Source organism: Pinus tabuliformis, chromosome 7 (assembly GCF_031772625.1).
Source record: "Pinus tabuliformis cultivar Carrire ecotype Pingquan chromosome 7, CPIR1, whole genome shotgun sequence".
NCBI classification, from domain to species: Eukaryota; Viridiplantae; Streptophyta; class Pinopsida; order Pinales; family Pinaceae; genus Pinus; species Pinus tabuliformis.
In genome coordinates this window covers 444,201,887-444,217,085 of record NC_142293.1, presented here as the reverse complement: position 1 = coordinate 444,217,085, position 15,199 = coordinate 444,201,887, and the positions used below count along the sequence as shown (strand labels likewise).

Sequence of the window (15,199 nt, the reverse complement as noted above, 5' to 3'; positions counted from 1 at the left end):
GGTGCGTCTCCCCCATCTCCCATTACACTGCTGGGGAGATGAATCTGTGCGAGCCATAGGAAATGCAGTCGGAAAATATATTGACAGAAGCGAGCCGAGAGACAACATGCAGGCATGTGCCCGTATCTGCGTCGAGGTCGACCTGGGCAGAGGACTTCCAGAAGCCATCAAGATCAAAGTTGATGAATGGTCTCACATACAACAACTTGATTACGAGCAGATCCCCTTCAAATGCAAGGTATGTCACGAGTATGGTCACTTTGCTAATCGCTGTACTAAGATCATTAATGTGGATAATAATTCTCAAGAACAGCAATGGGAAGTAGTTAAAAGGAAAAAATCAGCCCCCAGCTCCTCTTTACCTAATGAACCCGGGCCCTCCTCTCTAAAAACCTCTGCCCCAATTCCATCTCCTCCTCCATCTCCTCCGCCTTCCCCTTCCCATCATTCGCCTCCCCCTCCTCATGGTGGAAAACCTCTTCATTCGCCTCCATCCTCCAAACCCTTCCATGTTCTGTCCCTCCCTGAAGATGACCCTTCTCCTTCAAACCCTCTTGAACAACCCTCTTCCCCTCACTCTATGACAGCCCTTCCTCCCCTCTTAATTGAACCCATTCCCCCTAGAATCACCTGAAGTAACTCCAAAGATCAGGGATCTTCCCTTGATGGCCAAAAGAAGCCGGGGAGAAAGACATCAAAACAGCATAGGGATGAAAACGCCCAGAAAGACATAGCCCTTGGTCTGCAGAATCCAATAAGGTCTTATATACAGGGCATAAAAGATCAAGAAGTAGCAAGCAGAGACAAGGGAGGCAGAGCACCTCCTTGAACCACAGGTCTGAAATGATTAAAATTCTTTCTTGGAACAGCAGGGGACTTGGGCACCCCTCCAAAATCAATGCTCTAAAAGATCTTATAGCGCAAGAGAAACCATCCAGTGTTCTACTTCAGGAAACAAAACAAAGAGAATCAGAAATCAACAAAATCATTGGAAAGTATAAAGATTACAAAGGAAGCATATGCGAAGCTAGAGGAGCTTCGGGAGGAATTACCACCATCTGGAATCAAAATGATTGGCGCAGTGAAGCTGAGACAATCGACCAACGTTGGATAAAAACTGTTCTGCAAAATAATATTAGCAACCAGCAGATAATCATCTTCAATGTATATGTACCCAACCATTACAGGGATAAAGAAACCTGCTGGGAAACTCTTAGCAACCACATCTTGGAAGAAGAGAATAGCAACATCATAGTAGGCGGCGACTTCAACTTAATTTTGCATGCTAATGAAAAGCGTGGAGGGAATTTTCAGCCAGATCCTTTCAGGAGCCAAATGGAAAACATAATGCACACTGGTGATTTAATAGATATAGCTCCAAAAAATCGCAAGTTTACATGGAGCAATCGAAGGCTGGGCGGCCATAATATCATGGAGAGATTGGATCGATTCTTGGTCAATATCTCCTTCCTATCAACCTTCTCATCAGTAAACTTTGCTGTTTTACCCTTTGCTATATCAGACCATTATCCGATCACTCTCGCATTGGATAATCGCTGCGCCCTTGGTCCGCTTCCTTTTAAATTCAATCATATATGGAGCGATCAGCAAGATGCCCGAAATATCATCCAGCAAACCTGGAGACAGCATATTGAAGGTTCCCCAGGCTACATATGGGAGAACAAATTAAAGAATGTGCAAAAAGCGCTTAGACATTGGGCCAAATCGTACTATAAGGAGCCTGAAAAAGAAAAGCATGAGCTAAAACTACAAATTGCTGAACTTCAATGTACAATAGAGCAAAAGGAATACTGTCAGAACGAAAAAATCCAAGAAGAAGAGCTGTACAATAAATTGAGCAAAATTAAAAGGCAGGAGGAAGAAAAGTGGCGCATCAAATCAAGGCAAATATGGCTAGAAAGTGGAGACAAGAATACCTCCTTGTTCCACAAACAAGCCACTGCAAGACAAGTCAGAAACACAATAACTACCATCATGGACAGCGCAGGGAATCAACATGTGGAGCAAACAGATATCAAAGAAGCAGCCACAGAACATTTTAAGGATCTTTTATCTGAAGTACAGGAGGAAGAATCCTATGATGACTTGCTACAGCATTTGCATCCCAAAGTCACAGAGGATCTGAACAAAAACCTGACAGCAGAAATAAAAGAGGAAGAAATAGTTGAAGCAATCTGGAGTCTCCAGCCCAACAAGGCACTTGGGCCGGATGGATTCCCAATCTGTTTTTACAGGGACTACTGGGAACTGATAAAGAAGGACCTCATCAAGTATATCAAGTGGATCCAAAAAAAGGTAAAATTGGTGGATACACAAATTCTACCCATTTGGCTCTTATTCCCAACGAGAATCGCCCATCCAATTTCTCTCGTTTCAGACCTATATCTTTGTGCAATTCATCTTACAAAATATTCACTAAAATCATAGCCTCTCGGCTCAAACCCCTTCTCCCGATGCTTATCTCAGAAAACCAAGGAGGTTTTATGGCTAATAGACAAATTGCAGACTCTATTCTTTTAGTTCAAGAGGCCATACATTCAAGCCATGCAAGGAACGAGAAAGGCTTCATCCTAAAACTAGATTTGGCCAATGCCTTTGACAGGGTAAGGCATTCTTTTTTATTTGCTGTTCTTCAAAAGATGGGCTTCTCACCTCTCCTCATCAATGTCATAAGAGCCTGCATCTCTGGACCTTGGATCGCTCCCCTCATCAACGGAAGACCCGGTCCCTCCTTCCAGTCTTCAAGGGGATTAAGACAAGGCTGCCCCTTATCCCCTTATCTCTTTATCCTTATGGCAGAATCATTCAGCAGTGCCCTTGATCAAAAGAGGCAATCAGGACTCATTACGGGCATCAAGTTTGAAGAAGGCATCAAAAATATAAACCACTCCCAATTTGCCGATGACACCCTTCTGTTAGGGGGGGCGACCACCATTATTGCAAGAAGATTCAAGTCCCTGCTCGACAAATTTATGAGATACTCCGGAGGCCAAATAAATCATCTTAAAAGTTGTATTTATGGATGGAATGCTTCATCCCAAACAATACATAGTATTGCCAACATTTTTGGTGTCCCTTGCAAGTTAAATTGGGACTGGTTCAGCGACCTGGGAATGCCAGTAACCATAGGGAAAGCAAAGACTGAAGTCTGGGATTTAACACTTGACAAAATGAAAAGGAAAGTACAAAGATGGGGAACCTTGTGGCTCAACCCAGCTGGACGACAGGTTCTTTTAAAATTAGGTCTCTCCTCCCTACCCTTATATCAATTCTCTTTGGGCCAAGCTCCAACATCATTCCACCGAAAAATGGACAACATCCTCAGATTCTTTCTATGGCAAGGGGGCAAGAATGAAAAGAAAAAGTACAACCTAGTAAATTGGAAACAGGTCATCCAAAGTCCAGAGAATGGAGGTCTCGGCATTAGGTCCCCATCTCTTATGAACTTAGCATTTGGTGGGAAATTGATTTGGAGACTTATGGACAGTCAAACTGCATGGTGGAAAAAAGTCCTAGAAACAAAATATCTAAATCAATCAAGACTGCATATTCTTACATCAGAGATACCCAACAGACACTGTACAAAGATATGGAAACTGTGTAAAAAAGCCATTGCATTCATGGCGCCAAATGTTTCTAAAGTGCCAAAAGGAGGTGAAACGGTGAACCTTGGCTCGGACAAAATCATGGGGAACCCTTCCATAAGCAGTCTTCCAGGTATGGGACCTATTATTCATTTTCTGCAAAGTAAAGGCATATATAACCTGAGTCAAATCTCACAATGGAATGTATCATCTAATACCTGGGTTCGATGGGAATTTCCTCCTATACCCCACCATCTCAAAGAAAGCTTTGATTCCCTTTGCAATTATCTGCACAGTATTGCACCCACCATTAAAGGTGAAAAAGATGAGTTTCGTTGGGACCCTTCGGGAGCAAAATATTCTATCAAAGCAGGATACAACTATCTGAACAACATGGAACATCCCACTGCTGTCTGGGCTCACTAGAAGATCTTAAAAAGCGCTGAAGTAATCCCAAAAATCAAATTTTTCATATGGACACTTCTGCATGGTAAGCTTCTAACTGCAGAGAACCTCAAGAAAAGAGGCATCGTCGAACCTTCTAGGTGTCCCAACTGTCAAGCGGAGGAATCCATACAACACCTATTTATTTCTTGTCCCTTCGCAGCCTCATGCTGGAACAACATCGTTCCCTCTGCTCCCCCAACTTGGAATCCCCAACACTCTATTGATGAAGCCTTAAATAACTGGAGGAGAAATTATCCTTGGCAACCAACGAAGCAAAACCCAGCTAAAAGAGTCTGGAACGCCACTCCTTTTGCTCTTCTGTGGTGCATATGGATAGCTCGAAATAATAGGATCTTCCGAGACAAAACAACAACCATCAGGCACATTCTCATCAAAATATCAAGCCTTGCTTCGGAAACTATAGCCTCTAAAATAACAAAGAAAATCGATCCAGTCAGCCTTTGGGCAGAGGAGCGAAATTTTATTGGGAACCTTATAGACAGAACCAGCAGCATGTCAGCAACAAAGATCAGTAAGATCAGAAGCAGAGTCGACAATCCTGAATGGAAGATCCGCCTCACAAAAGATGAATTTAGCAAATGGCTCCTTTCAAAGAAATCTCATTCTTTATTCTTTGACGGAGCATCTAAATCTAATCCGGGGGCAGCCGGCGCAGGGGGCATTATATTCAATCCTACAGGAGCACCTGTGTCTTCCTTTGAATGGGGTTTAGGTAATCTAACCAACAACAGAGCTGAAGCTCTGGGACTTTACCAAGGACTTTTGCAGCTTCAGAAACACGGGATCAGCAAAGCCCTCATTTTTGGCGACTCGGCCATAATAATCAGCTTAATGAACAGCAAAAGACAAGCTTCCAATATTTTTCTCCATCAAATCATCGGTCGGTGCAAAAATCTGCTGTCACAGGATTGGGAGTACCATTTCTTCCATGTCCTGCGCTCCAACAACCAAGAAGCGGATAAGCGAGCTAGTCAGGCATGCTCTCGGGAAAAAGGGAACCTCCAATGCAATCGCGCAAGTCTGCACCAATTCATCCCCTGATTCTCATGATTGACCCAAATCCCCTGACTCACATGTTTGCCCCATTTCACCTCCCTCCAATGAACTGCGCCTCTGCCACCAAGGAATCTGATCAAATCCACCTCATACTCGATGCCTCCTGCAGCAAATCTCTGTCTACGCAGTCGAATCTCACTCATGACGACTTTGAAACAACAAATAGGATTTCAAACAGCAGATCACGTGATTGCCCATGCCCCCTCCTTGTGATTTGGTCCTCTGTGCGGGTCTGTTCTCCCGCTATTTATTTCAGCGTTCTCCCCCCTCACTTTCACAGTGCGCCTCCCCTCCGCTCTCATGCCCTTGCCTCCTCCTTTGTGGATCAGCCGAGCCCCGATTTTTCTCTCAGGCTTCCCTTGGTCTGCTTCCCTCTCTCCGTTTCAGATTTCCAAGTTCCTTGTCCCTTTTTTCCTCCCGTTATTCACTGCTGCGGATTTTTCATTACTATTTTAGCGCCTGATCCTCAGGCTGTTTGCCCTCTCTGTGTCGTCTTCATCCATCTTACAGCTGTAAGAGCGTGCCTCCTTCCCAAGCCGCTTCAAGCGAGAGTTGAAGCTTTCCACATGGACAGAAGCGAAGACTGCTTACATTGCAGGGACCTCCAAGCCGAGCTCGAGCAAGTCAGAACTCACCAACGCCTGTTAGATGAAAAAATCGATGCTGCCACGAGGATACTCACAGCTAAATACGAAGCTGATCTTAATCTGTTTCTTCATCGTGTTTCTTCTCTACAGGAGCAATTCAACGCCCTCTCCAACACTTGTGCTCATATTCAAGAGTCAGTTGAGATCCTCAGGTTCATGGTGGACAAGATCAACAGCGCAAATGGACCAAGCACCAGCTCCTCCAGCGCCAGAGCTGCAGCAGTAGACAGCCATCTTGAGGCCTCCAACGCCCGTCATATCAGCCATATCACCATTGACTAGATGTTCTGTAAAACCAGCTTGTTGCTGTCTCAGTTCATAAGAATCTATACCTGCTTTAGGAACTTGCAAGTGAACAGCAAAGGCATTTATGTGTACTGCCACATTGAAATACAGTCACAAGCTTCTACTGTGACTTCATCTTTTGTAAACTCGGAGCTAAGTCTCCTCCATCTTTTTTTGAATATATAAAGCAACCGATTTCGTTAAAAAAAAAAAATGGTTGTAAAGGAAAAGAAAACTGATAAAACCAATGTATTTGAGGGCTGTAATTCTGATTAGCAAGCTGATATAGAAAATATTGTTTCAGAGTATGATGTCTTGTTTCAAGAACTTCAAGGTCTGCCACCCAAAAAGGGAATAGTACATGATATTATTTTGCCTAACATTGGGATGTACAGGTTATCTGCTTTAGAGAATGCTGAAATCAAGAAGCAGGTGCAGGAGTTGCTTGAGAAAGGGTTCATCAGGCCTAGCACATCACCATGTGGGTTACCAATCGTTTTGGTGAGAAAGAAAGATGGCTCATGGAGAATGTGCATTGATTATCGAGCACTGAATAAAATAACAATAAAAAATCGTTATCCCGTTCCTCGCATAGATGATCTTTTAGATCAACTAAAGGAAGTTGTTTATTTCACCAAGCTGGATTTGCACAGTGGATACCATCAGGTCAGAGTTGCAAAGCAAGATGCATGGAAGACTGCTTTCAAAGCAAAGCAGGGATTGTATGAATGGCTGGTTATGCATTTTGGGTTGACCAATGCCCCTGCTACTTTCATGAGATTGATGAATGATGTACTCAGACCTTTTCTTGATGATTTTGTTATTGTGTATCTGGATAACATTCTGATTTTTAGTAAAACGTGGGAAGAACATTTAAAGCATGTTAAGCAGACATTAGTTGTTTTGAAAAGAGAAAAACTTTATGTTAAACTCTTCAAATGTGAATTTGGCAAAACCTCTCTAAATTATTTGGGTCATATAGTGGGGTGAGGTGAATTGAAAATAGATCCCTCTAAAGTGGCAGTCATTGTAAACTGGCCTAAACCCAAGTCTGCTACAGAAGTGAGAAGCTTCTTAGGAGCAGCACAGTATTGGAGGAAGTTCATTTCAAATTTTTCCTCAATTGCAGCTCCCTTACATGCTTTGACAGGATTGAACAAGGTGTTTCAGTGGGGAGGCAAACAGCAGAAAGCCTTCGACACCTTGAAAGAAAAAATTTGTACAGCACCTGTACTAGCATTGCCAGATCTACAAAGACCATTTGAGATCCAAACTGATGCTAGTGACTATGCCATGGGAGCAGTGTTGACACAACACGGTAAACCCATATGTTATCATTCTGAGATTTTTAATCCTGCAGTAGTCAACTATCCTACATATGATAAGGAATTGTATGCATTAGTTCAAAGTGTGAAAAAGTGGAAACATTACTTAATGGGCAAAGAAATAGTAATACATACTGATCATCAGCCACTTCAATACCTACACTCTCAAACTAAGTTGCAACAATCAAGACATTACAGATGGATGGGTTTTCTACAACAGTTTCATTTAGTCATCAGATATAAAAAGGGCATACATAACAAGGTTGCAGACATGTTATCTAGACCCATTATAAATGCATCTACCATACTCAAGCATAATTCTGTGTTGCATGAAAGCTACATAGAACAGTGTGCTCAGGATATGGACTTTAAAGATGTATATGCAACTTTGAGTCAAGGCAAAAGAGTAGAAGAATTGGACTATCATGTGAAGGACGGACTCTTATATCATTGTGGGAAACTCTACATTCCACAAACTGAGAAAGCAAAGATAATTAGGGAAGCACACACTTCTCTGATACCAGGTCACTTTGGGGTAAGTAAAACAGTTGCACAGCTGCAAAGGTTCTGCTATTTGCCAAGAATGAGTGAGACAGTTTCTAGATATGTAAAGGGGTGTGCTATGTGTGCTAAAAGCAAGCCTAACAACAGAAAACTAGGCTTATACACTCCCTTGCCAGTTCCTTCTCACCCTTGGGAAAGCATTTCCATGGATTTCGTGGGAGGACTGCCTAAATCTAGGAAAGGTCATGATTATCTATATGTTGTTGTGGATAGGTTCATCAAAATGCGTATTTTGATACCCTGTAGTAAACAGATTACAGTTGAACAAACTGCAAAATTATTCTTTGAACATGTATCGGTTCATTTCGGATTACCCACTTTTATTGTATCTAATCGAGACACCCGATTTGGGGGGAAGTTTTGGTCAAGCTTGTGGGAACTAATGGACACCAAATTAAAGAAATGCACAACTTTTCATCCACAAATAGATGGCCAGACAGAAGTAGTTAACAGGACAATGATCCAGTTACTGAGAGGATATTGTAGCAAACACCCTAAGCTTTGGGATGAACCCTTGTGTTACATGCAACATGCTTACAATAGAGCCAAACACTCTTCTACCCAGAGATCTCCTTTTGAGACCTGCTTTGGTTTCATATCAAGGTCTCCCTTGGATTTTGTCTTTGGTAAAGATACCATGGTTGATAGACACAGTGATGTGAACAGGGCAACTAGGTTCATTAAACAGATCCAAGAGATCCACCAGGCAGTACAGGAACAGCTGGAGAAGAGCCAGGCCAAGTACAAGGCTAGGCATGATAAGCATCAGATAGAGCATAGTTTTCAAGTTGGAGACCAAGTCTGGCTGTATATCAACAAGGACAGGATGCAAGGTGAAGGTAAGAAGCTAAAACCTATCAGGTATGGACCCTTCAGGATACTTGAGAAGATTGGTGAAAATGCTTTTCGCCTTGATCTGCCAGCTTACATGCACATCTACTCAGTCGTGAACGCAGATTGCTTGAGGTTGTTTGAACCTTCAATGATTGAGGACCCTGAAGAGCAGAGTCAATTGCCTTCTGTTGATGACCTGCTACCTGAATATCTTAATGAGTTGCAGGAAGATACAGTGCTGGACAGGAAGGTAAGGATGACGCGCAGTGGACAGGTGGAATACCTCAGGATTGGGCTTAAAGGTTCGAAGCCGAGCAGTGCGAAGTGGATTGAGATTGGACAAGTGAGACAGTAGTTTCCTCACTTAGTCAATGCTTGAAGAAAACCAACTTTTGGTGGTCCAAAAGCTTTTTAGTTGGGAGACCGTGATCCAAATCGGATCCATATATGACTGTCAAAGAACCGTGACTAAATCAGGTCGAACAAATCTCGAATGAAATCCAAAACAGCAATCGGAAACACCCTGAACCAGTGGCCATGGCAGCCGACGCGGAACGACGAGGACCTCGGTCAAAGCGCGCTGACCGAGGCCCATGGAGACTGCATAGGAGGTCGATGTAGCCCCTGGGAGCCCCAGAACGGGAAAAGGAGCTGATTTTCGATGCGCGATTAGTGCTAATCGTGCATCGCTGGGAAAACAGGGCCGAAATGGAGGGGCCTTAAGCCCTTGGTCATGTTGGGAGCCGGAGAACCGCGGGCGGAGAAACGAAAAGCGCCAACGTACGAAGGTGGGACCCATGACCTGGAAACCGGCGGTTTTGATCAGGGCGCCCTTGAATGGTAAGAGGTTTTGGAGGAGAGCGGAGCGATCCCACTCAGCGATCAACGCGTGGCAGTGGAGGTGAGAGAAAAACCGCCGTGATTGCACGTTATCGGTCGAGCAAGTCAACCGTGCTCGACGTGCATATGACGTCGGATCTTGAGGAGCGTAGATCGGACGGCTGAGATTGCGCCTACTAGACAGAAGCGGAATCGACAGGGAATTAAGCTGCGATTTAAGGGGATTTGGAATCCGTTGACCGCACGATGGAGAAAGAACGTATCCACGACATAACCGAAGAAACGAATCGACAAGCAGGTTGGCACTGTTTCGATGGGGACGCGTGGCTACTTCCCGAGCGTTCATGCTGACGCCGAATAGGGAACTCCAAGCACGCAGGCGGTAGGCGAATCGACGTAGGCGGGAGAGGAACCGAACAGGCATGGAGATCGAATGGCTAAAGCCATGAACAGAGACAGTCGAATAGAGATTGAGAGAGGAGGAATAGAAAAGAGTCCAAGTGACCAAGAGAGACAGTGAACAGTGAACCCTGAGAGGAGGACTGAGCACAGAGAGCAGTAAAGCCAAGCAGAGGAGACAGAGGGCCGAGCTGACCACAGGCAGCATTGAGCACCAGAGAGCTTGAAGATTCAAGCCTTCCCATAGAGGAATCTGTCCGGATTGAGCATCACAGTTGGCTCTTTCCACTATAGACCAAGGGTCACAGAGCTAGTAGGAAGAACAAGAGTCTGTGAACTCCGAGTGGCTTGGGGAATCCAAGAACCACCCTACCAAGCAAAATCTGCTTCAGGAGAACTCACATTGAGTCCCTGTATTGTAATTTCTCTGCTGAAAGACACAATAAAACAAGGCCACCACTGAAGCTGGACCGGAGACGTAGCCCTGGAGAATAGGGTGAACTCCTTATTAAAAAATGCTTGTGTCTTTGTGTTGCTTACTGTATTTCTCTGCTGTCTTTCCATTTATTTTCTGTGTATTGGCAATCTGATCGATCCGTTGTTTCAATAACACAGAACACACACACACCAGCACATGGGTCTGTAATACCTTTTTGTTTAATAAATCTTCAACTGAGGTCACTCATAAGGTGATTATCAGATCAACTTGTCTTTGGGTTTTGGTGGGAGGAGAGATCCTAAGAGATATGCTGCCCTAAGAAGAGGTGCTTAGATGTTGCCATGGGGAAGAAAGATCTATGTAGCTTCTAGAAGATGATGCCCTAGCTCTACGTGCCCTAGATCTAGGAGTCAATCATGTTGGACACAGTCACGTGGAGAAGACATGGCCTAGATCTAGGACGCTGTCATGATGAAGCTGCCTAAGACGTAGTCATGTTGAAGCTGCCCTCTACATTGTCGTGGATCTAGGATATGGTCATGTAGAAGCTGCCCTAAAGACAGTCAAGGTGGAGACCTAAATGCATGTTGGGCATGGAATCCCGCTACAGCATGTTTTGGGGCTCAAAGCCCAAGTTTTGGTCAAATGTATTGTAAGACTTTGCGAATTGCGGGCGCAGAGCGCGAAGTATAGGTTGAGTCATAGGGCTGTCCATCCTAAAGTATCATAATGTAATGTGAAGTCATGTGGGCCTACCCATGGTCCGCGGACCATGGGATTGTATAAATAGAGCGAGGCTCTAAGTTGTAAAAGAAAGAAAAAGGAGAAGGGAATACGAATGGTTTGAGCATAGAGTAAGAGTCTAAGTGTATTGGGTCGTAGTAGTAGGAAGAGGCTCTGCAGCTGAGTGCGAGGAGGCCTAGTAGAGTTCGCCGCTGAGTGCGAGGACCCCTGCAGATGAGTGCGCAGAGTGGTGTTGAGTCTGTAATATTGAACGAAGAATAATAAAGAGAAGTTGATTCTTATTTTGTGCATCTGCTTGTGTATTGCCTTCTTTACATTTACACTGGTTTGTTTATCGCTCGCACTTATATGATTGCTGGATTCACTGTTAATTATCACTAGTCTTACACAGATCAGTTAAGTAATTGAGTAATAACAGATTAAATAGAAAGGAACTTGAGTATAATATGGATCGTGCCTCGGGTAGGGTTGCGCGAAGGCGGCCTCACAGGTTGTGAAGGACTAATAGGTGCGCGTAGTGACGTGTGTGCAGGGTCAAACCGCAGACCATCAGAAGCTCATCAGACATCCCCAGGGTGCAGAAACCTGGTTCTAGAACCCTCCCATACTACTTCAGGTGAGACCTCAGTGCGTGCTCCGCGGATTGTTGTCGAAAGGGCCAGTAATACCGGGATTTGTTTGGCTAAATCACCTTTGAACCTGGGTTAGGCCCATACAAGCCAACAAATGGTTCCGTTGCCGGGACTGGGATTTGCATAAGGGATGTCTGATGTCGTGCCACTAGAATCCAACAAAGAAAGAAATTGAAGAGTGGTTGGACAAGAAGATTCACGAGTTCGCGACGCAGGAAAATAGGAATCCGCAAGTATCTAAGGAATAGTGGTTGGAGCGCTACTTGTATACGGAAATCCATGAAATTTTCTTTGCATCCTTTCCTTCTGAGCTGTATGAGTGGATCGTGAAGCTAGTAGACAGTTAGGGAAGGTGTAGGCTCGACAAACCAATCGTGTGGACTCTGGAATTAGTGCGCAGACTAGAAGCGTCAAGAGATAAGATCGTGCGAGCTGTGGACCATTGGCTCGATCGAATAATAGGAGGATTTATCACTGAGTTCGCGGTAGACACGACCGTCAGCTACAGTGAGGTGGAGCAACGTTTCCTCAAGGGACCGCGAGGTAAGTATATTAAATCTTTGAACACTTGGATTAAGATGCTATTGTGTGAAAAGCGGGCTATGCGAATAAATTAATGTTTCGAGCTATGCGAAGTGGGAAGATCTACAGAAGCGGAGGTAGCGAAGAATTAGAAACCAGTCCCTTAATTTCACCCTCGTGGGAAAGCGAGGAAGAGCTCACGAAAGTTTCTCCAAGAAGCGCAGTTAGTCTGATAAGGTAGCGCATTCCGCGTTTACCACCTCCACCCACACCGCCACCCGTCTCATCCTCCTCACCTCCATCTCCACCCACCCCACCTCCGCCACCACCACAGTTCAGTATGCAACAGTTCAGTATGGCGAGTGCGATCAAACTACCGGTATTCAAAGGAGTGGGGAATGAAGATCCAGACCAATTCTGGTTCGTGGTAAGAGCAGTATGGGAAGCACAAGGCGTCATGGATGACAATATTAAGAAGGCTACACTGGTGAGCATGTTGCAGGATCGCGCATTAACATGGTACATCAAGCATTCTAATGACCATCCAAATGCAGGAATCGCAGAAATCCAGGCCGCGTTGAACAGGGAATTTAGCAGGCCAAAGTCAGAGACACAATCAATCATCGGGTTTAAGGAGATCGCGATGCTCCCGGGCGAGACCCCTTGGGATTTGGACCAAAGGCTGAAGAGTACGATTCACGAAGCCAATATGACTTTGACGGATGGACAACACCGTGCATGGTTTGTAGCGTCACTTATGCTGCACTTAAGGACGGCGCTGTCACAGCAAAAACTTTCCACCCAGGCCGAAGCTTTGGAGATGGCAATGAGATTACATGAGACCCCTATACAAGACCTTGGGTTGGGAGTCCAACAAATCCACGCACAACTGTAGAATCTGTGTTTGGAAATGCAGAGTTTGAAACAGGACAGGACACCTCGGCTAGAGGTGCGTGAGGAGGTATGGTGCATAAAATGCAAAGGCCAAGGGCATGACAAGGACCACTGTCCAGTGTTCGCGAATTACTTGGCAAGAGGAGGGCCGATGCCGTTAAGACCTGAGGCACAGGCAGGACCGAGCGCGGCGCCTGCATTATGGTGCGCGATCTGTCAGATGGGAGGAAAACACACTACGGATAATTGTCATCTATTGCAGAAGTATACGCAGACGTTCCAACAATTTTTTTGTAATTTCTGCAGGTCGGTAGGCCATGATGAGAGCACCTGTAGAAGCTACGAACTAATGATGGATCGAACCCCTGCCTATAGAGTGCAGATAGAAACACGAGCCCTTAACCCAAATGCAGGGATGATGCGCGCTGAATTTCAGTGGCACGGTCGAGGTTGAGGCGGAATGGGACCAGGAAGGGGTCACAGACAACTAATTTGTTACAACTATGGAGGGGCAAGGCACTATGCCCGCGATTGTACAAACCCGACAAGGACATCATGTTTGTACTGTACTTAGTTTGATCATGAGGCAAAAGACTGCCCTTCGCTAATAGCGAGGATGCGCGAAAAAGGGGGTACTCCAGCCCCCTCTGACTCAGAATTTGCAGATGATGAGGTCTGAGCCGCGCGAAGAAGACCCAAATGTAAACATGATGCTCAGGAGCGGTATGACCACGGGCGATGATAAAGGGAAGCAACCAGAAGAAAGTGCGTGGGTTTGCAAGGCTCCTACAAAGGAACCCAAATTTGATTTAGAACGCGTGAAGGAGACATTCATGGAAGCTAAGAAGAGCTTCACGGAGGCCTCCACTTCAGGTAGTAAGGATCAACTAGAACCAGGGATGGATCCTTCAATGCTCACTACCTTTCTGGAGACATGCATGAAACTGCTGCGCGACAGCAAGGCAGTCAAAGGACTACAGGAACTTATCACTAGGTGCGCGGGGTTAGGAGAGCCTGCATGGTCCAGAAACTTGGAAAGCATGCATTACGCACATGAAGGGAAATGAGGTTGGCTATGCAAATCAGCGAGTATGAAATGGATCAGGTAATCCTGGATCTTGGATCAGACGCGAATGTACTGCCAAAACAAAAATGGGAACTCATGGGCAGACTCGCGCTATAGTGGTCTCCTATCCAGTTACGAATAGCGAACCAACAGAAGATTTTTCCCATGGGAAGATTGTAAGGGGTAACAGTAGATATTGAAGGTGTGAGTGCGCAGGCGGATTTTGAAGTGATAGAGATTGTTGATGATAGTAATCCCTATCTCGCACTACTAGGAATAGACTGGGCCACTCATATGAACAGAGTCATAAATCTAAAGAAGCGCAAAATGATTTTTGAGAAAAAGTCACTATGCGTAGTAGTACTGCTAGATCTAGCTGAAAGAGCGCGATACACTGAACCAGTGTGCGACAATGATAGTGATGACGATCTCGATTGTATTTACAAGATAACTGCGCGAGAACAGGATTGGGTGAATCTGATTGCAGATGGGAGGATTTTGTGGGAGCGCGAAAGCTCCTGCACTTCAGATTCAGACGAAGAAGTAGAGCGATGGCAGAATCGACTGCACGAAGTAACAACACTTAATTGCAACATGATGGTTAGATCACTGCGTTGCGTGACAACAGAGGCAAGGGAGCTGCTGACATATGATGGATTGACAATGGTGGATGAATTTCTGAGCAAATTTGAAAGCGCAGTACCAGAACAATAGCGATTCCATGCTCTGAAATGGGCGTTGTGCACAATGCCCGCACGATGGTGGGGTACGCATAAAGGAAGTTTTGAGGATTGACGTAGATGCAGAAGGATGATGCGCCTATGCTTTGGGAAGCCCCAGCCCAGAACGCGAGCCAGTCAACTAGGGTGGAACAACTTG

General features: G+C 45.0%; 1 protein-coding gene across 1 annotated transcript; it reads left to right on the top strand.

Moving 5' to 3' along the window:
• Positions 1-843: 843 nt before the first annotated feature.
• Positions 844-6,058, top strand: LOC149247888 (uncharacterized). Its single transcript, XM_089446173.1, has 2 exons — positions 844-2,316; positions 5,600-6,058. The coding sequence occupies exons 1-2, from the start codon at positions 844-846 to the stop codon at positions 6,056-6,058; spliced, it is 1,932 nt and encodes a 643-aa protein (XP_089302299.1).
• Positions 6,059-15,199: the final 9,141 nt, after the last annotated feature.